Raw genomic sequence first — 21330 nt, 5'->3', positions numbered from 1 at the left:
CCTGGTGGGTAGAACTCTGCCTCAGAGCTGGGCTGGGTGAAAGGGGGAGAGCAGCCGCTACCTCTTTCCCTCCCGTGACATGGATGAATGAGCCCCACTTCCCTCCTCCTTCCCAGGAGTGATGGCAGCAACAGATGGGATGGGGGTATAGGGGACTAGCTGGGGCTAGTCTTACTCATAAGATGTGGCCTGGGTCCCTGGGTCTAGGGAGGAGGGGTTGGAGCTGGGGAGGGAGTTAGAAGACAGCTGATGCCTCCAGCTACAGTGCCCCCCCCATCCCATTGCCTATCACGGATCATACCAAATGGAACCACCGTAGCCTTGTGTTCGGGATGATGCCATGCTGGGGTGTCAGTGACTGTAGTTATAATGGTAGAGCATCTGTCTAGGCCTTGGCCTCATGCTTGCTCACTGCTCTCTGCTGCCCTCTTTCAGGCCCCCTCACTGGGTCCTGGTTCATTGGAGAGTGGCAACCCCAGCACTCCCCTCCCCTCCCTACCCCCCTCCCCACCTCTGGAGCCTTTGACTCAACCTTTGCTGTGTGATCCTGGGCACGTTAAGCTCAGAGGGGCTCGGTTTCCTCTACCAATTAGCGGCCAGAGGACAGAAGCATGAGCCATGAGGGAAGTCGCAAAGAAGGCAGACTTCATTGTGATGCCAGAGAACACTTCCCAATGACAGGAGCTGTCCCAGAATGTCCTGGGCTGCCCAGAGGGGTCTGATGGAACCCTGCTGGAGGGCTACTGCTGAAACAGGAAAGGGGTGGAGGCTGGAGGGTAGATGAATCCCTGGTGGGGGTGGGGGGTATAGCCAGCTCAAGCACCTCTGGAATCTTTTGACCCCTGGCACTCAGTGGGCTAGTCCAGCATTCAGACTGAGCGAATCAGGGAGGGCCTGGCTTGGTGAGCAAAGCTCATTCATGAAAGGCAGGAGGAGGCTGGGCTTTGGGCGGGAGGCCGCATCTGGGCTGAGCTTTCAAGGCTGGCCATGGGGACACTCAAAGGAGAGGACGGAGAGCCTGCAGATGCTGAGGAATGAGATGAGGAAGAGGGGCACAGGGAGGCAGAGGGGAGGGGAAGGGGAGGAAGATGGTGGAGTGTGGGCATCTCAGGGTAAGAGTACTGGTGTGCAAGGTTGGGCAGCCCTGGAAGCAAGGAGGTCGGGGGGAGTATCTGGAAGGGGGAGCAGGCAGTCGTGGAGAGGAGGGAGGGACTGGGATGAGGGAGAGCCTGCATTCCCCACAAATCCTAACTTCCTGGCTCCTTTGCCTAGCCTCGGGCCGGGAAACACTATGGTTCAAGGAGGGAAAGGAAGAAGGAGAGGGAGAGGAAAAGAGGCCTCACGAGGGTGGGGCAGGCAGGAGGCAGCTGGAATTTCTGCCCCCCACTGAAGCAAGGAGTGTGCCCAGCCCCATTTCCAGGGCCCATGCAGCTGGGGTAGGCAGGTTAGGGCATACTGGCAATAACATGCCCCGGTCCCTGAGTGCTCTCTGGAGCTTGGCTGGGGCCAAAGGGACTGCTGGGCCCTGCTCCTCCAGAAAGAGGCTCACCCTGCCCCCCCTGCCCCCCGCAGGAGAGCCTTGGTGCTTGTGGCAGCCAATCGGCCTCCCCCCCCTTTTCAACCCTGGGGTTCTTGCCTCGTAGTTCCTAACAAGTTGGCCTGGCCACCCTCTGGCTTGGGCTCCTGAGAGTTGTGGGTTGGGTGGCACGGGTGGGAGGCAGAGGGGAGGAGGCGTAGGGCAGATCTCTCTCTCTGGAGTGTGGGAGGGAATTCTGAGAAGAGCCCTTGGGCCCCCTCTAGACCAGGCGCCTCCTTGTGACTTGCAGTCCCCTGGACAGAGCTAGCTCAAGAACTGGGAAGGTCTAGTTGGGGGCTCAGTGAAGGTTGGGAGAGACTGACAAACAGCTGTTTGCTTAGCTCTCCTCCCTCCCTCCTCCGACCAGCCTGAAGCACACTCCCACCTCTGGCACTTCCCGACCCTGACCTCTAGAGCTCAGCCTTTACCCATCGTCCCTCAGTCCTGCTCCAGCCCTGCCCCAGCATGAGCTTTGGCTCTGAGCTCCTCCGGGGAAGCAGGGGCTTCTGGTTGTTCGCTCCTCTTGGAGTGCAATAAGAAAGACCATGTGCCCGGGGACAGGGCAGGAAGGTTCCCCTGATTCGGCCTGGGGTGGGGGAGCCTTCCCCGTGGCCATTCCCAGGCCGGGCTCCCGAAGGGGCCTTTCTTTTGCAGCTCCCGGAGTCCTGGGCTCATAAGAGCCCTGCCTGGGACCGCGGAGGCAGGGGATCCCCCAGTAGCCCCCCTCCAGCCGCTAGCTGCCAGACCTACCTTTCTGTGGTCGGTCTTCCTACAGCTAAAGGAGCGACTCCAAGCCTTCCCCAAGCCCAGTCTCCCCGCTCTTCCCCGGTGCTTTCTATTCTCCTCTCTGCCCGAGCCTCTCCATACGTGGGCCGCCCCAAGCCTCGGAGAGCGCCTAGTGAGCGCCCCAGGTTCACTCCTCCAGTAGGCACCTACGGCCACCGCCGCCTGCAGTTCTCGCGCGGACCTTCAGGCGGCGGTGTTGGCCCGCAAAAAGGCACACGGGGGGCCGAGCGAGAAGGGGGGCCTGGCCCCAGAGGAGCCGAGGGAAAGGGCCCCGCCAAGTTACAGTTGTGTCCGGCAGGCCAGGTGCCAAGTCCGTGATGAGCCACTGAGGTACAGCGAGCCTGCCCAGGAGTCTGGCGCCTCTTTTTCCCTGGCCTGGGAGTTCCTAGCGACCCACTGGAGATGAAGGCTAGGGTCCGACTAGCTTCGCCCGTCTGAAGTGGCTCCACATGTGTGTGTGGGGGGGTGGGGGGGAACGGGGCGGGAGAGCAGACAGAGTCAGACACACTCCCCGTCGTCGGAGCTGGATGGCATCTTAGAGACAATCGTCGCATCACAAAAAGGGGAAACTGAGGTGCAGAGCCTGGGGATTTAGTCACAGCATGCCAGACCTCGTCTAACAGGGGCTTTCCCCGCTTTTGGGCGCCATGGCTCTTTAGGAAGGTTTGGGGAAGAATCTTATGCACGGACCTTCCCCTTTCTGTAAACATAAGGGAAGGGCTCCATTTCCAATTAGTGCGGAGTGAACCTAAAGATGACATTTCCCTTCATGCAAATTCATGAATGCCCTGACGTCTATCCAGAGCCAGCTGATAGGTCTGGGCCAACCCCTTCCTATCACAGGAGGGAAACTGAGGTCCGGAGCTGGGGAGAGAATTTGGGATCCCAGGCTGACGGTCTTGAATGGGTCCTCACAAATCATTTCTAACGCCTTCGTTTGACAGTAGAGGAAACTCAAGTCCCCCAAGAAGACAAGAGACTCGTCTAAGGTCAGCCAGCGAGTAGGAGCCCTGAACATTGGTGTCAGTGGGAACATCCCAAGGCTAGAAATGAGCTGGAACCCCCGTGGCTGCCGTGCCCTCCTACTCCTGGCTCGCAGCCTCAGGGGCGAAGAAGCCACAGGTCCCCTCCCCCCACCCCCACCCCCCTTGCCGCTGTGCGGACCGAGAGCGCCGCCCCGAGAGCCGCCCGATGGGTCGGACCGGTGCCCACGCGGGCATCGGGAACTCTCTCTAACCTGCCGGCACCGGGGCTACGCGGCGCCCTTAAGAGCCGGGCCCCTTCCCCGCCCCCTCCCCGCTCCGGGGGCGGGGCTCAGGGCGAGGACCCCGGCGCCGAAGCTCGCCATTGGCCAAGAGGGCCGGGGCTGCCCCCGAGTCCGCCTGAGCGGGAGAGTAGCCGGCCCGGCCCCGAGCGAGCGGAGTCTGTGCGCGCTGGGTCGCCGTGGCAGACGTGTGTCCAGATCGCTGCTCGCCGCCCTCCGCCCCGCGCCGCGCCCCGCGCCCCGCGCCGTTCGCAGCCCGGCCGCGCCGCCCCCTCCCGGGCCCTCCCCGCCGCCCTCCGAGCGAGCGAGCGAGCTGATGGGCGGGCCCCGCCGGCCCCGGCTCCGGCCCCGGCCCCGGCTCCGGCCCCGGCCCGCGGCGGCACAGGCGGCCCCCGGGCGCGGCTGAGGGAGCAGCCGTCGTGGGGCGGCCCGGGTCCGAGCCAGCCGGCCAGCCGGCCAGCCAGCCAGCCAGGCGCCTGGGCCGGGCCGGACCGGACCGGGGGGCGACAGTCAGAGCCGCCGGGGGCGGCGCCGGGTTCGGGATCGGGGCCAGACGGGACGGGCGGCGGGCCATGGGCGACTGAGCCGGACCAAGCCAGCAGCGAGCGGACCGAGCGAGCGACCCACCCGGGGGGCCGGCGAGCGAGTGACCGGACCGATCGAGCGAGCAAGCGCTCGCGGGAGGGAACCCGGCAGGATGGCCCGGCCGGGGTTGCGCTCCGCCTGGGGCAAGTGGCTGCTGGGGCTCGTGCTGGCGCTCTGCCGCCTGGCCACGCCGCTGCCCAAGACGCTGGAGCCCGTGTCCTGGAGCTCCCTGAACCCCAAGTAAGTGGCTGCGCGCTCGCCGCCGCCGCCCCTCCGTGCGTCCGCCCGCCTGTCTGTCTGTCGGTGCGCCCGCCCGCCTGTCTGTCTGTCGGTGCGCCCGCCCGCCTGTCTGACTGTCCGTGCGTCCGCCCGCCTGTCTGTCTGTCGGTGCGCCCGCCCGCCTGTCTGTCTGCCCGTCCGCCCGCCGCGGTCTGTCTGCATGTCTGGGGCTCGCTCCGGCCTCCCACCGGGCTTGGCCGCGCTCGGAACCCCTTCTCTGGGAAGCCCAGCGGGGCTGGGCGGGGCAGGGCCCGCTCTGGGTCGCTCGCTCCGGACCGCTGGGCTGGGCTGGGCTGGGCTGGGCTACGGCCGCCGGACTCCGTCCCGGGGCTGCTCCTCCTTTCTCCCCCTTCTCCCCTCTTTCGCTCAGTCTCTCCGCTCTGGCTCTCCCCTCATTCTCTCCCTTTCTTCCCCCCATCGTCACCACTCCCAACCCCCCCCCCCCAGTCTTCTCCGTCCTGTTCTCTCCTCCTAGCTGCCGGGGGGCCCGGGGAGGCGCCGCTTGGAGCTCACAAAGGCGGGCGACGGCGGAGGGAGGAAGGGGGGCGCCCCAGCGGCACCCCCCCCAGTCCGAGTCGTTGTTCCGCCCTGCCGCCTTTGTGCGCTGCTCCCCCCCCCAGCTCTTGAGGAATGGAGGCCCTGGGGGGAGGGGGGAATGGAGCCCCCCCCCCACCTTCCCCCCCCCCGAGGGCTGGGGGCGAGGGGGACCTTTTGGCCATTTCCCCCCTTCCCTCCGCCACACCTTTCCCTGGGGATTCTTTTTTTTTTTTTCCTTGTTGGAGCAGGGTGGGGGGCTTCGAGAGGAGCCCTGAGCACCCTTGTCTTGGGGTCGGAGGCTAAGGGTAGCAGTTCTCGATGCTCCGCTCTTGCCCCCGCCCCCCCTTCTCCCCTATCCATCAGCTCTTCCTGCCTCTACCGAACTTTTCTCCACTTTCCCAGTTTTTAAAGCATAACTTCAAGGGGTCCCTTCAGCCCAAAACTGCCCCGTTCTCTACTGTGAGGCTCAGAGGGTAGCTGCTGAGCACCTACTGTGTGCGCTGAAGGAGATGCCGAAGTCGGGGGGGGGGGTGGCCAGAGGGGATGGATGGCATCCGTAGGAAAGCAGAGCCCCCCCCCCCCCAAGGTGGGTCACTTCTGGAGGGGAGGAAAGGGGGAGGGGGCTTCCCTCAACTCCCCTCCCAACTGATGATAGATGGGCTTAGGAGTGCCGGAGAGAAAGCCTTTGGGTACTCTTCTGGAACCTGGAAGTACGCATTTCCTTGAGGCAAGAGGGCTGAGTCCCTCTGGTCCCTAGGGTTGGCTCCGTGGTCTGGGGACCTGGGCAGGGGAGCCCAGGGAGAGAAGTTGCTAAGTAGATTGGTATGTATGTATGTGTGGGGGGGTGCGGCCGAGCAGGATGGGACAGGATGGGGACTGGAGAGCCTTTGCCTTCAGGCATCTGGGGTTCACTCACACCCATGTGTGGGAGTAGGAGGGGGTGGGGAACAGGGCAACCTAGCTGCTTCCCTGGGTCTCTACCTTCAGAGAGCCCTCAGCTAGAAAGTCTCTATCTTCCGCTGCAGCCCAGAGAGGGACGTGCGACCCCAGGTCCTTGATCCTTTCTCTTCCATGGGGAAGAATGCCTGTCCTCTACTTGTCACGCCCTAATCTGGGGAAGCAAGGGTCTGCAGGGATCCCACAGGATACCAGCAGATCCAGAAAGCGTGCGGGCTGCCATTTTCTTCTCTCTACGGGGGCTTCAGAGGGGAAAGTTGCCTTGGGGCAGGTGGGGGGGAGGGATGCCCCTACTGCCCTTCGACCTCTAGCCCTATGGGCAAACTCGGCCTGCTGCCTCCTCCCAGGGAGCTCAGGCCCATCCTCTCCGGGCTGCCTTCCTTCACTCTTCCCCTTCATTTGGAGTGCTCCCCCCACCCACACTTTCTCCCTTACTTAGTCACCCCCTCTGCCTTTTTCTCACAGCCTTTTGTTTCTCACACATACCAGTACTTTTTCTCCTGGCTCTGACTCTCTGTCTCTCTCGCTGTCTTTCTTCGTCTTCTCCCTCCCCCTTCCCCTCTCTCTCTCTCCCTCCTTCCCTCTCCCCCTCCCTTTCTCTCCTCCCCCTTCCCTCTCTCCTCTTGCTACCTCTCCCCCTCTTCTTTCTTTCTCTCTTCTCTTTCCTCCTCCTCCTCCTTCCTCTCTCTCCCCCTCCCACCCCTTACTTCCCCCTCCCTCTCCTCTCTCCCCTCTTTCTCCCCATCTTTCCCTCCTCTTTCCCCTGTCTCCCCTCTTTCCCTCCCCTTCCTTTCCTCTCCTCCCTCCCTCCTACCCTTTCTCCCCTCCCCCCTCTCTTCTCTCTCTTCTCCTCTGTCTCCATCTCCCCCCCCCCAACCCCTTTCCTTTAGCTCTTAGTCTCCCAGCTCTATCAGGGAGCTGGCAGCCCCTACCCCTCCCCCAGCTCCTGTAAACCTGCCTTAATTGCTTCCTCCTTGGGAAAAAAAAGCCTCCAAATAAATAAGGGCTGGGGGTCTCTGTTTCCAGGTTGCAGGCCCCTGCTTCAGAGGGCCAGCAGGGGCTGGCTCAAGGTGCTGCCAGGTGCTGGCTGGCAGGGGTTTTTCCCCAGGAGCCTCCTCACGTGGCCTCTGGGGCCAGTAGACTCTATGGGGCCAGCTGGTTGATGCTCAGGGCCTTGGGGCTCCCCTGGCTGGCCCCCGAAAGTGAGGGAAGACTACTTCCCACTTCCCTTACAGCACCTAAATTAGGCAGCCCCCCTCCAGCGTTGGGGTGCTGCTTGGCTCACTGCAGCTGCTGCTACTCCATTGGAGGCCTGTCTTGCTCCCATCCTAGCTTTCCCCTCCCTACCCCTCTTCAGCTTCACTAACCCTGGACCCTCCCCACTCCCCCAGCTACCCCTGCCCGTAGTGCACCATTACTGGAGGCTGCTCCAGCAGCTGGAGGGGAGGGGGTTGCTCTGCTGACTAAGAGACTTGGGCTTGTGTGGCTCAGCCTACCCCATTTCCTCTTGCCACCAACCTCTACCCTGGGGTGCCTTCCTTGTTGGTGACACAGCTAATGATTCCTCTCTGGGATGGACACATGAGGAGCCAGGCTTGGCCCCATGGGAAGGATTGTAGCAGCCCTGACTGTCACCGATTCCAACCCCTTGTTGCTACACGCAGAGGGCAAGGGTGTGGATGGCACTTGAGTTTGGGAGAAGTCTTTAAGCAGTGGCCCCTCACCCCATTCGTGTGTGCGTGTATGTGTGTGTGTGTGTGTGTGTGTGTGTGTGTGTGTGTGTATGTGTGTGTGTGTGAGATATGGGATGGGATGGGATGCCTTTCAGGTAGAGTGAGGCCCAAGTCTGTGTGTCTACATGGCAACAACAGAGCCTTGCTGGCCCCCACCCCCCCATTCATGGGCTTTCCATATTGTATGATTGGCAGGTCAGCCTGGCCCCTGGGCCTGAGGCCAAGGCCAGCAAACTCATGGCAAGGCTTTCTATCTTGTGGGTCTTAAGCAGCTCCATTTACCTCGCTTTGCTTCCAGCAACTCCCCTTGCTTGGCCTCCAGTGGGCAGTGGACTTGGGCAGTGGAAATGGGGGTGCTCAAGGGGGAGCTTCCGGAGAGGCTGCTGCCCTTGGATAGAGTTAGGGGAACCAGAAGAAACCTCTGTGGGGAAGCTTGCCCCAAGCTGGAAGGGCCTGCCTCTAGTCTGGGCCTCTGGGCTCTTGGAGGCCTGTGGCCAGGGCATCATTGCCTGGAGCCTTGCTCGAGCCTCTGCTTGTTTCTAGCCTTCAGGCTGACTGGGCTGGCTGAGGTCAGTTTCCCTCTGGCCCCATGAGCATCTGAAGTTGAGGGTGCAGTTTGTTCCTGAGTCCCCCACCTATTATGTGTGTGTGTGGGAGGCTGTGAGGCTGCTTCTAGCCTGCCACTCACCCTCCTCAGACTGTCTAGGTCTGGTTCTCCAAAGCCATCTGGACTCTGGTTCCCATGTGGGGGGAAAGGGGTGTTCCTGGGGGTGACCCAGGACCCACTGGGATCAGGACTGGATGTGGGGAAGTCTTCAGGGGTTACCATGGTAACTTACTCCAGACTCCCTGCTGAGCCATGTCAATCCCCTTAGTTTCCAGAAAAGGGCTTTGTCTGGGGGTGGCCCGAGCAAGAAAGCACTCCTCCGTCATGGGGATGGGGGTAGGCTAAGGCCTGGAAAGGTGAAACTGGGGTGGGCAAAGGGGCTGCGGCCCACCCCTGTGGAGCTTTCCCATCTCTGTTCAGCAATGGGGAGTGCTGGGAAAGATTGGAGGGAGCTTCCAGGCCTCACCACATCCTCCTCTGTTCTCTGTTATTGTACCAGGACAAATTTGGGCTGAGTTCTTATTCCCCTGGGCCCTGTAGAGAGGTAACCCTCCTGGATAATTAGCCACTTACAATCAGCCAGCATTGGTTAGGCAACATCTCTGTTCCAGGCACTGTTAGATGTTCCAAAGCCCCGAGTAGAAAGATTTCCTGCCCACAGGGAGCTTAGCTCTATAGCCAGGGAGCTAAACTGCACCCTGAGAGGGCAGATATTTGGGGGAGTGGCAGGCATGGGGAGGGGCTGGGCAAAGGCATGGAGATGGGAAATGGAGAGAGGAAGAGCAGAGAGATAGTTTGCCTCTCTGTGAAGGGGACTCTGAAGGGGAGTCGTTTCAATAAAACTCGAAAGGTAGGGCTCACACGCCAACAAGAAGAAATCACATTTGATCCTTGATGTGACAGGAAGTTGGGAGAGTTTCCCAACCAGGATTTGGTGAGAGACCTCACCATGGCAGCTTGGATCTGGCCTAGCCTAGAAAGCCTCTGGGCAGGGAGGACCACAGTAAAGAGGCAGGTGGAGGTGGAGAGGTGTGGTGGTGGAGAGGCCTGGCAGAGGAGACTCTGGAAGGAAAGGACAAGACTTAGTCTTCAAGGGTATGTGCAGGAGTCAGGCCAGAGTGTGGTCCTAGGCAGGAGGGCTAGCCACACCATACTGGAAGGGCCACCTCATGATTTGATGCATTTTATCAGGGCATGACCACTGAGTAGAAGTAGTATTGTGTGTGTGTGTGTGTGTGTGTGTGTGTGAGTGAGGGGGTGAGGGTGTGTGTTATTCACAGTGATTTCCCTGTTTCCAGTCAGTGCCAGGCTGAGACCTTGCACCCCCTCCCATAAGATGTGGCCTCAGGCCTCCTCCCCACCTCAATACAAGGGGACCCAGCCTCCCTTCTCCCTTGCCAGCTCCTCGTCCCTAGGGTACCTGCCAGCTACCTCCTCACCAAGCTCCCTGACTCAGTCTAGGCCTCTCACTCCTCACACTTCCTCGTACCCCATTGCTGACAAGAGAAAGTTGGCCTTCCTCAGCCTGACGCTCATGGCCTCGTGCAGCCCCTGCCCCCCAGCCTCCCCAAAGCCCTTCTTCGGCCCAGCTTCTGGCCTGGCCTCCTTGCTGAGATCTCCGCATGTTCTCTGCTTGTGCCCATCGCTGTGGCCCTTAGCCCAGAGTACAGACTCCTGGCAGCCTGTTGTGGTGGGCCTTTGTTTGCCTTAGGCCTCACTCTGTCTAGACCAGAAACACCAGTTCCTAGCATGTGATGCTTACTCAAAGATCTCTCGAATCCCCAGGGAGCAGGCAGCCTTTTGTCTGAGTTCTAGGCCCAAACCAAGACTTTACCTGAACAGCTTAGTTCCTGGTTGGAATTCTGTTCCTCAATTCTGTCTCTCCCCCCCACCCCCAAAGCCCAGGAATCCTGATTTGGGGCAAGATTCCCTTGTGTCTTCAGGGTCTGTGGGCAGGGCTTCCTGTTTCCTGCCCTCCTGAGTGTGTGATGAATCAAGGCTGAGCCATTCCTTATGAGTTGGCCTTAGGGCACTGACTGGTCTGGAAAGCTTTCTGGGATGAGTGAGGGCTGCTGGGCATGGGTTCTGGAGACCCTGCCTCTGCCCTGCTCTTGTGGCTGGCCTTTACCTCCCCTTCTCTTTGGGGTGGGGCTCCCCAGTGAGAATGGCTAAAGGGAGAAGCCTCCCCTAGTAGGGAGTCCCATGGTGCCTTTGTTGTGGGCGTGAGGACCAAAGGGGTGTCTGTGTTGTGGAGACGAGTCGCTCCTCGCCATCTGGGCTCCTGGCCCCCTGGCCTCCCCCACCCCCGACTCCAGGACAGAAGCTTCCCCCAGTGCACCCCATGAGCCCAGCCCTTGCCCTGCCCTTGCCGGGTTTGCTGTTGGGTGAAGAAGGGGGAGGGGGCAGGTTAGGCTTGCTCACCCTTGGCTGGGAACAGCGAGGGTGGTGGCCAAGGCAGGTGAGGGCTTGCTGGGCTCTTTAGGCTGGGAGTGGGGAAGGATGAGCGAAGGGACAGGAGGTGGAGGGGCAGGGGGGTGTGTAACAGTTCACCCCCCCCCACCTTGGTAAAACCCAGGCCTGGAGACTGGGGAGACCATTTGTTGGCCACGTTGCGTGGCTGCAGAAGTGAGCCCACCCTGGGGAGGTGGGGGAGGTTGTCAAGTCATCAGGGTCCCCATTAACCTTGGGGGGAGGCCTCACTCTCACTGCTGCCTCCCTCTTGGGCAGGTTCCTGAGTGGGAAGGGGTTGGTGATCTACCCGAAGATTGGCGACAAGCTTGATATCATCTGTCCGCGGGCGGAGGCTGGCCGACCCTATGAATACTACAAACTGTACCTGGTGCGCCTGGAGCAGGCGGCGGCCTGTAGCACCGTGCTCAATCCCAAAGTGCTGGTCACCTGTAACCAGCCTGAGCAGGAGATCCGCTTCACCATCAAGTTCCAGGAGTTCAGCCCCAACCACATGGGCCTAGAGTTCCAGAGACAGCAGGATTACTACATCACGTGTGAGTGCCCTGCCCACCCACCGGCCCCCTCCTCCCTGGCACTCTCTGTGGCTAGGCCCGGCTCTCATGCCTTGCACCCATGCCCTGCACCCGTCCCCAGCCGCATCTCTTGCCCACGACCAGGCTGCCCATGGCCAGTGGCCTGCCCCACCCATTCCCCGGGCTCAGGCTCAAAGGCTTCAGACCCAGGGATTTGGGCTTGCCCTTCTGCCTCATCTCTAGGCCCTTTCCCCTTCACTTGCAGTGGGAAGGGGATGGGGCTCCAGAAACTACGCGTGTGTCTGTTGTAGGGGGAGAAGGTGGTAAATGAATCTGACAAGTAGAGTTGGGGTAGTAATGCTATCACCATCTCCACTGTTTACAGACAGGAAAGTCTAGGCCGGGAAAGGCAGTGCCTTGCCCAAAGTCACATGGTGAAGTCAGGCTCAGGACCTGCATTGTTGCCTCCTCTATCTTTTGGCTGTTTCTCTTCCTTCCCTGCCCCTGGTCCCCATTTGAGGAGAACTAGGGAAGGGGGGCTCTGGCATCTCTGATGGAGATGTCTGCAGAGGCTTCAGAGAAGGGACATGGGAGGCCATTCGGATCCTTTGGCACAGTCCAGGTCCCTTTGGGGTACCCTCCCACCAGGCACCTTCCTCTGCCAGAGCTGGGCTGGGGGCAGCTGGCTGCCAAGAAGGCCCGGGCCAGGGGAGCTGGTGTGCCCTGGGGCAGATAGGGGCTGGAGGGAATCATATCCTTCTGCCCCTGTGACTGGGAACACATCAACCCAGGGTAGCTGCCTGTTCAGCCCGGAACAGCTGGTATAGGGAGGACCCTACCTCACCTTGCCTTACAGTGGCAGAACCTGGAAGCCGTGCCCCCACCCCACCCCACCCTGAGAGGGAGTCTTAGTGTCTCCCCCAGAGATTGATTTCCTTCTCCATGCCCTTCCCCTGGGACATTCCAGGATTTCTAAATAGACCTGGGCCTAGTAGCTCAGGCTATTGGGGGCCTCTGCTCCCTGAGGCTGAGCAGAACACTTTAGGCCAGGGCTGCCTCCCTCAGCCTCTGACACCCACCTGCTCCATTCCTTCTAGCCACATCCAACGGGAGCCTGGAGGGGCTAGAGAACCGAGAGGGGGGTGTGTGCCACACTCGGACCATGAAAATTATCATGAAGGTCCAACAGGGTGAGTAGGCCGACCTTTGGTCTGGATGGGGGGTGGGGAAGGGCCCTAGGCCAGGCCAGGGCCTCTTGGCTAGCCCAGTCTCTCTTTTCCATGTCAGCAGATCCCAACGCTGTGGTACCTGAGCAGCCAACCACGAGCCGGCCAAGCAAGGAAACGGACAGCAGGGTGAAAGTGGCCACACAGCCTCCGCGAGGGCGGGGCCCTTTTGGCGAGGACAGCAGTGGCAAGCGTGGTGAGTGGCCCATACCCTGAGCCCGCCAGCATTGCCAGTGTCCTGGGCCCCTCTAAGCATTTGTCTCCCTCTATGTTCCCCACCCCCGCAGAGACCGGGAGCCAGGACGGGAAGAGCCCCAGCAGCAGTGGAGCCGGTGGCGGGGCCGATGGCTTCTTCAGCTCAAGAGTGGCCGTGTTCGCAGCGATCGGGGCAGGCTGTGTCATCTTCCTTCTCCTTGTCATCTTCCTCACGGTGCTGCTCTTGAAGCTGCGGAAGCGGCACCGGAAGCACACGCAGCAGCGGACGGCAGCCCTGGCCCTCAGCACCCTGGCCAGCCCCAAAGGCAGTGGCACTGCGGGCACGGAGCCCAGTGACATCATCATCCCCTTACGGACTACAGAGAATAACTACTGCCCTCACTACGAGAAGGTGAGCGGGGACTATGGGCACCCCGTCTACATCGTCCAGGAGATGCCTCCCCAGAGCCCTGCCAACATCTACTACAAGGTCTGAGTGCCCAGAGGTGGTGCAGCTGGCCACAAGCAATGGGCATGGGCCTGGACGGGCACACCCCTCCCATGCCAGCCGGCCCAATTTGGGTATATAGGTTTTTAGCTTCTTGGCTTTTAGAATTCCCTGTCTCAGGGGTGGGTAAGAGGGCAGGGGTGTACCCTTGGGAAGCACCCTCCTGTCTCTCTCCCCTCTGTTCTTGTGCCTTCCTCATCCCATGCCCTGCCTGGGCCTCTGGTGCCAGCTCCACGGTGGCAGGGTTGGACATTGGCTAGCAGTTGGCACCTGGCCCTTCCCTCTCCTCCATGTCACGCCCACCCCAGACTCGGCCCACTCTTGGCCATCATTATTTTCTTGAACTCTGCTCACTTTTGACTGTCAGTTTTTCATCAGTTTGGAAGAAAAAGCAAAAGGGGCCAACAGAACAAATGAACCCCAGTGAAAAGAGGGGCCTTCTCGGGCCCTGCTCTCCAGGACCCCCACCCCCCATCCCAGCTGTTCTTGTGGGGGTGGGCTTGAGTTTTGATGGAATAGAGTGACATTTCTCTGGCTGAGCTCCTTGGGATTTCTAGAGGGGGCCAGGCCAGGGCTGGCCTCCACCATGTGGCGAGTGGGCGCGCTTGGCAAGTGGTGCCCTGAGCCCATCCCTCTGCAGAACTGGCCTGAGAGTTGGAATACTGGGCCCTGGTGGTTGTTGCTTTGGGGGGGGTATCATCCCACCCTCTGCTCCCCTCCCCAAATCCCTTCCTTGTGGGATTCTTGGGCAGCTCCTGCCTCCCTCACTCTCACGGTAATTAGTGTCTTAATTGGCTGTTGCCAGGGCAACAGGAGAGCTGTAGGCATTGTGACCTCATTGGGGGGTGGGGTGCACAGGTGGCTATTTGCCCTGGAGAACTGGGAGTTTCCCTTCTCTCCTCTCCCTGTCCCCCTCACTTTCAGCATTGCTCTCCCTGCCTTTCCTCCAGGTTGGGGAGGGGGAGCATTGGGCCAGATGCTACTGCTGCCTGGGGCCTGAGAGGGGCATACATGGGACCCCCTGCTCGTTGCCCACACAGGGGCTGGGCGGTGGCTGCTTGCCAGGGAGAGGGGGGCCAGGGGCTGGACTTCCAGTGCTCTCACCTCCCCTTCTCGGCCGGCTTTGTGCCCCAGGGACGGGGCACCCAGCTACCCTCCCGCCCTCTGGCTGAGCGGCAGAAAGTTGTGGCTTTGTTTCTGTTTATGTAAATATGAGTCTTTTTGGAAGAAAACCTGTAAAGATGTTTTGTACAAACAATTATTTTCTTGTTGCTTTTTCTTAGAAAAAAAATGAGAACTAAAAAAATGAACCACACAGAGAAATGGGTGTAAGCCAGTGTCGTGATGTGCCTGGGGAGGAGGGTAGTGTGTTGCGTGTAACTCTCTGGTCTGGGTGGCATTTGCTGGGGCTTCAGTCCCCCAGAGCACAGAACCATTGGTGGGGCCTGGCCTTTCTTCCTAGGTCCATCCCCTGCCCCCTTTTGGGCCCTTTCAAGGTGGGACCACAAAGGAGCCCATCAGGAGTGTCCCAGGCCAAGAGATTGCTGGGAGCGTTGAGGGAGGGCAGGTGGCTTTGATGTGTTCACTTTGCCTGGGAGCCAGGGTGGGGCCTGCACCTCAGTTGGCCCCTGTTGCTAATGAGGGGTGTCGGCCTCTGTTGTGTCCCAAGGAATCCAGTTGTGGCTCTCAGTCATTCTGACCTCAGAGATATTCTAGGGACAACTGAGGCTGGAGTCCTCTGGGCGCTCAGAGGTGTGGGTGTGTGGGTGAGTCCAGCCACTAGAGGCAGGGAGAGGGGCTTAGAAGGAAAGGGCAAAAGATGGAGAGAGCCAGGTAGGCCAAACAGAGGGCAGCAAGTGGGCAACAGCCTGGGAGCTGGGCTCCTGGGTGGGGCTGAGCCTGGGCAAAGGAGTTCCCAGTGCCAGCTGGGGCTGAGGCTGCCTCTGGCTGCTTCTTAACCACAGGAAACAGCAGCAGGATCATCTCAAGGTCCTCCTAGCTGTCCAGGGCAAAGCAGGAGATGCCTACCCAGCCTCCTCTTCTTGGGTGCTGGGACAACTTTCTCTCCTGAGAGAAGCAGCTTCTCATGGGCCTGTGTTTCCAAGGAGAAAGGGATGGCATCTTGGGAATGTTTGCTGGTCGAATTTCCATGAGCCTCCGTGTGGCTGAGCTACCTGGGAGTGTGCAGATCATCCAGGCCTGTGCCTGCCCCTGAGACCGGGAGCTCCCTTCTCCCAGCCTATTTCCCTATAGAGTGGCGGGTATGTGTGCTGCCCACCCTGCTCTCCGGAGTTCCGAGGTCTTCTGGGAAATGAGTGAGATATGGCCCTGCTGGGGACTTTGGCCAAGCAAAGCAGGCAGAAAGAAGCATGTGTGTGTTGGAGGGGGGCAGTGCCTTGCCTGGGGAGTAGATGCTCCAAGGTGGTGGCTGGGCTCACTGCTGAAAGCCAGAGATGGGAGGGAGGCAGCTACCTGACAGGAGGAGATGAATACATCATCCTTGGAGAGCCTGACAAACAGGAGAGCCTCTCTCTCCCATTGGGTCTGGTTCAGGGAGGAGCTGAGAACGATTTTGGGTGGTGCCCTCAGGCTGCTGGGCCTTGGCCCCTGCCCCACCCTGGCCTCTCCTGCCCTGGCTGCCCAATGGAGGTTGGCACTGGCGTGTGGAAGGCCTAGGCCTGGGTGGAGAGAAAGGGAAGCTGGGGCAGAGCTTTCTGCCTGAGTCAATTGGGGAGGGGGCCCCTCTCCTCCTCTGCCAGTCCCCCCTCCCCCATCCCCTCCTGTCCCTTCCAGTCCCCAGAAGCTTGACGTATTCAGGCCAGGAGTCTAGCTCATCAGCTACTGGCAGGTAACATGGCTCTGAGATACTACTGAGAACCCCCTCAGACCAGGCTGGGCTGCCCAGGCCCTGCCCCCCCATTCCCCGGGGAAGAAAGGAAAATGAGAGGCCTGGGTCCAAAGGGGAAGGGGCTGGGCCCTGTCTACTCAGCATGTGGGACCAATGGGCACTTGGCATTCTCAGCTTCCCGAACAGGCTGCCCTGGGTTCCTCTTGCCCACCCACTGGCTTGGTCACCCACATGTCTGGACTTCTGGAGGGTGCCTGTGACTGAGGAGCCCATCGCCCATGCCCAGTGAGATCCAGGGCTCAGGAGCCACGCTGCAAAGGGAAATACGGCCTACGCTGATGGATTCCCAAGCTGTTGGTGCCCCTGCCGCCAATCCCAGGCTACTCTGGGCCTGGCCTCCAGTTCACTGTCTTCACGTCCCTTCTCGGCTGTGCTTGTCCAGCAGAAATCAATGTTGGACTGGCTCTCAGCTCTCTGGGCCAGATGTCTCGGATGAGGAGAGGGAAGAGGAGCCTCGTTTGATTGGGCAGTGGGGTGCTTTTCTGTTCCCAGGGAATCAGCGGCTATTTAGACAGGAAAGGCAGAATGAACTGTGGTTATCCAGTGCCAGCCTCTCCACCCTTTTCATTCTACAGGTCACAGGTCGAGTTGGTGACAGGGCTAAAGCCCAGGCCTGATTCAGCTGTCTCCAGGGTGGGGCAAGGCCTAGGAACCCCGCTTCCTTCTCACCCCCAAGGATCTGCTCATTTGTCCTGCACTCAGTGCTTCTGGGAAGGGTCTAAGTAGACCATGAGCTGGGGCTCTTGAGCAAAGGCCCCTTTTTTCTTTCTTGCTACCCCTGAGCACATGCATAGCATGGTACAGTCAGAAAGCCTGGCTGTGGGTGTGCCAGCTCTGCCCTGCTTCTGCCCATGTGACCCTTGGGCTTCCACAGGGCTCTTGCTGGCTACCTCTGGCCGCTTGGTTGCGGGGATCAGCCGCACCCGTGTCTATCATCCAAAGAAGCAGGCTGTGCGGAGGCTCAGCTCGGCTTGGCTCAGCTCTCACCTGGGCATTCCTCTTGGCAGGAGCTACTGTTGCCACTGTCTGTCAGAGCAGAGTTAAGTGCTGCAAGGGGAACACTGGTACCTCAGGCTGAGTCAGCCTGGCATCCATCTGGCCTGGCCTGAAATGGGTACCAGGCAAGCCCTTGCTCCTGGGGCTGGAGCTCCTCCTAGCCTGTGCATGCATTCCCTAGGCCACCAGACCTGGGGAGGGGGCAGCCCAGGCAGGAAGGCCTGTTGGCACACATGGGTCACCCGCCACAGAAGGGGGCTGTGCCTCAGCTGTCCTGACAGATGGAGACGATTCGTTTGCCTTGAGTTGTAGCAGGATCAAGGTCGGGGTTTTTATTAATCTCAGGAATTCATGTTTCTATTTTTAAAGTACTCTAGACCCATTGGGTTGCTCTTACCCTATGTCAGGCTGGTGATGCAGCCAGTGCAGGTATGGTCATCCCCATTTTGCAGATGATGAAACTGATACCCAGAGAGATTGATTTCAGCCCAGATTTGTGGACGCCCCAGGGACTTTCCACTGCACCAAAAAGAACTTTTCTTTTCCCACTGTTTTCTTATAAAGTTAGGACAGTGTATAGTAGGGAAGGTCACATGCATCTGACCATGATATGTCAGCCTTAGACAGCCTCAGACTCCCAAGGTCCCACTGACAACCAGCAGGCCCTCAGGAAAGGACTGTCATGGGGTTGGGTCTTCCCATATCCTGAGAGCATTCCCAGTAGCAGACGACTGCTCACCTTTGGGTTTCTGAGCTGGCACTTACTCTTGGACCACATGGCCAAGTGGCCATGCCCTCTGGTGACCCCCTCCCAAGTTCCCACTTCCTATGGGAGCACAGGTGTTTCAAGGGGCCTGATTAGCTGCTGGCCCAGCCCATTTTCTGCTGATTTCTGATCTCAGGTACCAGTCTCGGGGCTGTCTTGTGTTCTCTACCGACTCCCCAAACACTCCAGAAACGCCCATGTTTTGGCAGATGGGGATTGTCAAGTCAGTAAATGTTACAAGAGAAATCTATGTAAATCACAGATAGAAAGCTCCTGGAGAATCCCCAGCTTGCTGGGGCTCCTTGGGCAGCACCAGAGCTTGCAAGGGGCAGAGTTGGGGCCAAGTGGTGGGAGTGCCAAATGGGCCACAGTGGCCCCAAGGGCAACACTTGCCTACAAGTATACCAAGCCTGCCCACATGGCACGAGAGTGGGCAAGTGTGAGCAAGAAATTTTTCTAATTACAAAGTTGCTAGTGTGACCCCTGACAGTGTCAGTCTATGGGAGCAGCCTCACTGGCCTTGTGGTTCTTCTTGGGTCCACCATGTGTGCATGGGTGTGCATGGGTAGGTGTGTTCAGGAAAGCAGCCTGCCCCACCCCACCCCCAATCCGAGCTCCTGTGTTGGAGTCTCAGACCCCAACATTTTGCACAGCTGGTGATAGTGACCACTGATTTCTACCATAAGAGAGGACAGTCAGAGGAGCAAGCACATTATAATAGTGTGTGGGCGTAAGGGTCTGACCCCAGGGCCCACCTGCTGGTTCTACAGCCAGTGTGCCAAGGGTGGGGCCAAGGAGGGACTCTCAGCCCATGTCATCATGGGAGGCAAAGGACTTGACTTTGCACGCTAAGAAATGAAGGATCAGAGAAGGGAAAGGACTTGGCCAAGGTCATACAGCAAGAGCCAAGACCCACAACCTAACTTTCCTAAAGGCCAAGCCAATATTCTACCCACATCCAGTTAGAAATGGAGGGCAATCAATTCTCCAGAAATGGAGAAGCAATGGAACAAGAATGAGGTGGAGAGGGAGGGAGGTCTGAGGCAAGGACCTGGCAGCAGCAGCCCCAGAAGATATGTATCCTGCCTGCTGGCCAGCCATGGTGAGAGGAGGGAGTGGAGGGGGGAAGGGAAGGGGAGGGGAGGGGAGGGGAGGTTTGTTAAGCGCCTACTATGCTCCATACAACCATGCTGTGCTTTTCCCCGGGCTGTGGCCCATCATTGACTCTGGAGAAGGGGGGTAATGGGGGTGGGGCCAACCTGCCCTAATGCCAAGTAAGGGGAGCAGACCTGGGGGATATGTAGCCGTGATGGCAGAATTTTAGGGTAAGCTTTGGGCTGGGTAAGCCTGGGACTTGCATTCTCTGTTAAGTTGGTTGCATTTTTACCTCTTCCCTTTAATTGTCAGTAAAAGCCTTTTTTTTGGGGGGGAAGTCCCATTTGTATTTCCCGGTAAACTGAGGGAAAGGGAGGAGAGGGAAGATCCCCTTGGGCAAGGCCCATTCTAGGGGCCAAAAGAGTAAGGGGGAGGGGCAGGTCATACATAGCAGGTAAGATATAGAGGGGATGGTCTGGGGGTGGGGGAGGGAGCTGGGCTGTGCCTTTTGGGCCTTCAACTTTAGCGCTACCCCCTGAGACAGCCCTGGCCCCTCTCCACCCCCACTATGGTCCCTCCCCAGGATCCCCTCCCCAGTCCCACCGTGGCTTGGCCTCAAAAGATTCAGCAGCCAGGCCCGCCTCTCCCATCCTAGGGTAGAGCTAAGCCTGCCTGCAAAGGAGCCCAGGAGTGGGCTAGGGGAGGCTCAGGGAATGGGGAGGGACAGCCAATGAGAAGGAGAGCCCACTGAGGCCAAATCCTGGGCCCCCTGCACAGACCTTCCTCTATTCCTCAGGCCCCCTTTCCCATTCTTCGGCCCAGGCCCCAACCTCCCAGCCCCCAGTCCCATCCTTGTGACTCAGGCGCCCAGGCCTAGAACTGGGGATACTTCCCCAGGCCGTCGCCTGCTTATTATTACAAGGGCAATTTTTCTAATCAAAACTCCCCAATTACCCATGGGCCCCTCTGATTAATATTCCATGATAACAGGAACAGGCCACATCTGGCTTCAGGAGTTGGAATTCTCCACTCTGGGAGTCAGTGATTGGTCTGCAGGAAGAATAATAAACTTCCTCTGGCCTTCCCACTGAGCGGCCCCCACCTCCGGAGCCAGCTCCATCTATCACCCATCTCCCTCTCTACATTGGGGTGGCTGGACTCAACCCTGCCTCTCATTTCAGTTGGGAGGAATGAGTGGGCTTGACCCCACCATTCACTGCACTGGTCAGGAAGCCAACACTGACCACCTCCTGAGCCCTCATCCTTATTCGAACCCTAAGCCATGCTCCAGGTTTGCAGGCACCAAGCCTTTGGTAAGCCAACCCCGTGTGGAGGCTGGGCCCTGGGCTGGGTCCGGGATACACAGACAAAAGCATGGAAAGAATCCCTACTCACAGGGAGCTGCCATTGGAATGGGGAGCTTGGCTCCCTCAGTCTATCTGAAGTCGGCCTTTGCCAACCATAGCGAGAAGCCCCTGTCCAGCAATGGCTCAACAAATGCCTGTCTGGCCTTGGCTGGCAGATGTCTAGGGAGGGGCCACTAACAGGGAGTCTAGGCTACTTGGAGAGCACAGGCAGCTCCAGGAAGCTTGGCCTGACTTCCAGACTGAACCCCTCCCCCCACACCCCTGGGTCTGCCTTTGGGCTCCAGAACGATGTCTTTTTTTTTTTTTTTTAATTTTTGTGGGGCAATGAGGGTTAAGTGACTTGCCCAAGGTCACACAGCTAGTGTTAAATGTTTGAGGCTGGATTTGAACTCAGGTCCTCCTGAATCCAAGGCCAGTGCTTTATCCACTGAGCCACCTAGCTGCCCCAGAATGATGTCTTTTGAATCCTGGGGGACACTTGAAAGCTGCTGCTGAGGCCCCTTCAGGCTGAACCCCAACCTAGGCCCTTCAGACTACTTTTGGAAACTGACCTCTGCTCTTCTTTGTTAATGCCCTTCCAAACGGATGGGATGTGCGTAGACCAGGGTAAGACATGGCTCCTGGGTCACAAGTGCCATGCCATTGACACTAGTAAGGGGGGCAGCTAGGTGGCGCTGCAGTGGATAAAGCACTGGCCCTGGAGTCAGGAGGACCTGAGTTCAAATTTGATCTCAGACACTTGACACTTACTAGCTGCATGACCCTGGGCAAGTCACTTAACCCCAATTGCCTCACCAAAAAACCCAAAAAACAATGACAACAACAAAAAAGAAAATGAAAGATAATAGAGGGAAGGGAAGATAACAATGAAAAGATGGAAAAAGACACTAGCAAGGACCCAGGCCCAGAAGAGGCCCCTCCAAGACTGGCCTTGGCCAGTTGGAGCCCTTTAGGGCTCCTT

The 21330-nt window shown here is 59.1% G+C and overlaps 1 protein-coding gene across 2 annotated transcripts; it reads left to right on the top strand.

Annotated features, from left to right (window-relative positions):
* Nucleotides 1-4184: 4184 nt before the first annotated feature.
* On the top strand, nucleotides 4185-14495 carry EFNB1 (ephrin B1). Of its 2 annotated transcripts, none has more exons than XM_043974719.1 (5): nucleotides 4185-4451; nucleotides 11052-11329; nucleotides 12406-12498; nucleotides 12599-12730; nucleotides 12822-14495. In XM_043974719.1, exons 1-5 carry the CDS (start codon nucleotides 4324-4326, stop codon nucleotides 13223-13225), a joined length of 1035 nt encoding a protein of 344 aa, XP_043830654.1. In that variant the 5' UTR covers nucleotides 4185-4323; the 3' UTR covers nucleotides 13226-14495. The 2 variants fall into 2 exon arrangements, with proteins under 2 accessions (XP_043830654.1, XP_043830653.1); XM_043974718.1 differs by having other exon boundaries at nucleotides 12596-12730.
* The last annotated feature ends 6835 nt before the right edge of the window (nucleotides 14496-21330 follow it).

This window comes from Dromiciops gliroides, chromosome X, assembly GCF_019393635.1.
Source record: "Dromiciops gliroides isolate mDroGli1 chromosome X, mDroGli1.pri, whole genome shotgun sequence".
NCBI lineage: Eukaryota > Metazoa > Chordata > Mammalia > Microbiotheria > Microbiotheriidae > Dromiciops > Dromiciops gliroides.
The sequence above is the reverse complement of the archived record's forward strand: the minus strand, read 5'-3'. Positions and strand labels throughout refer to the sequence as shown.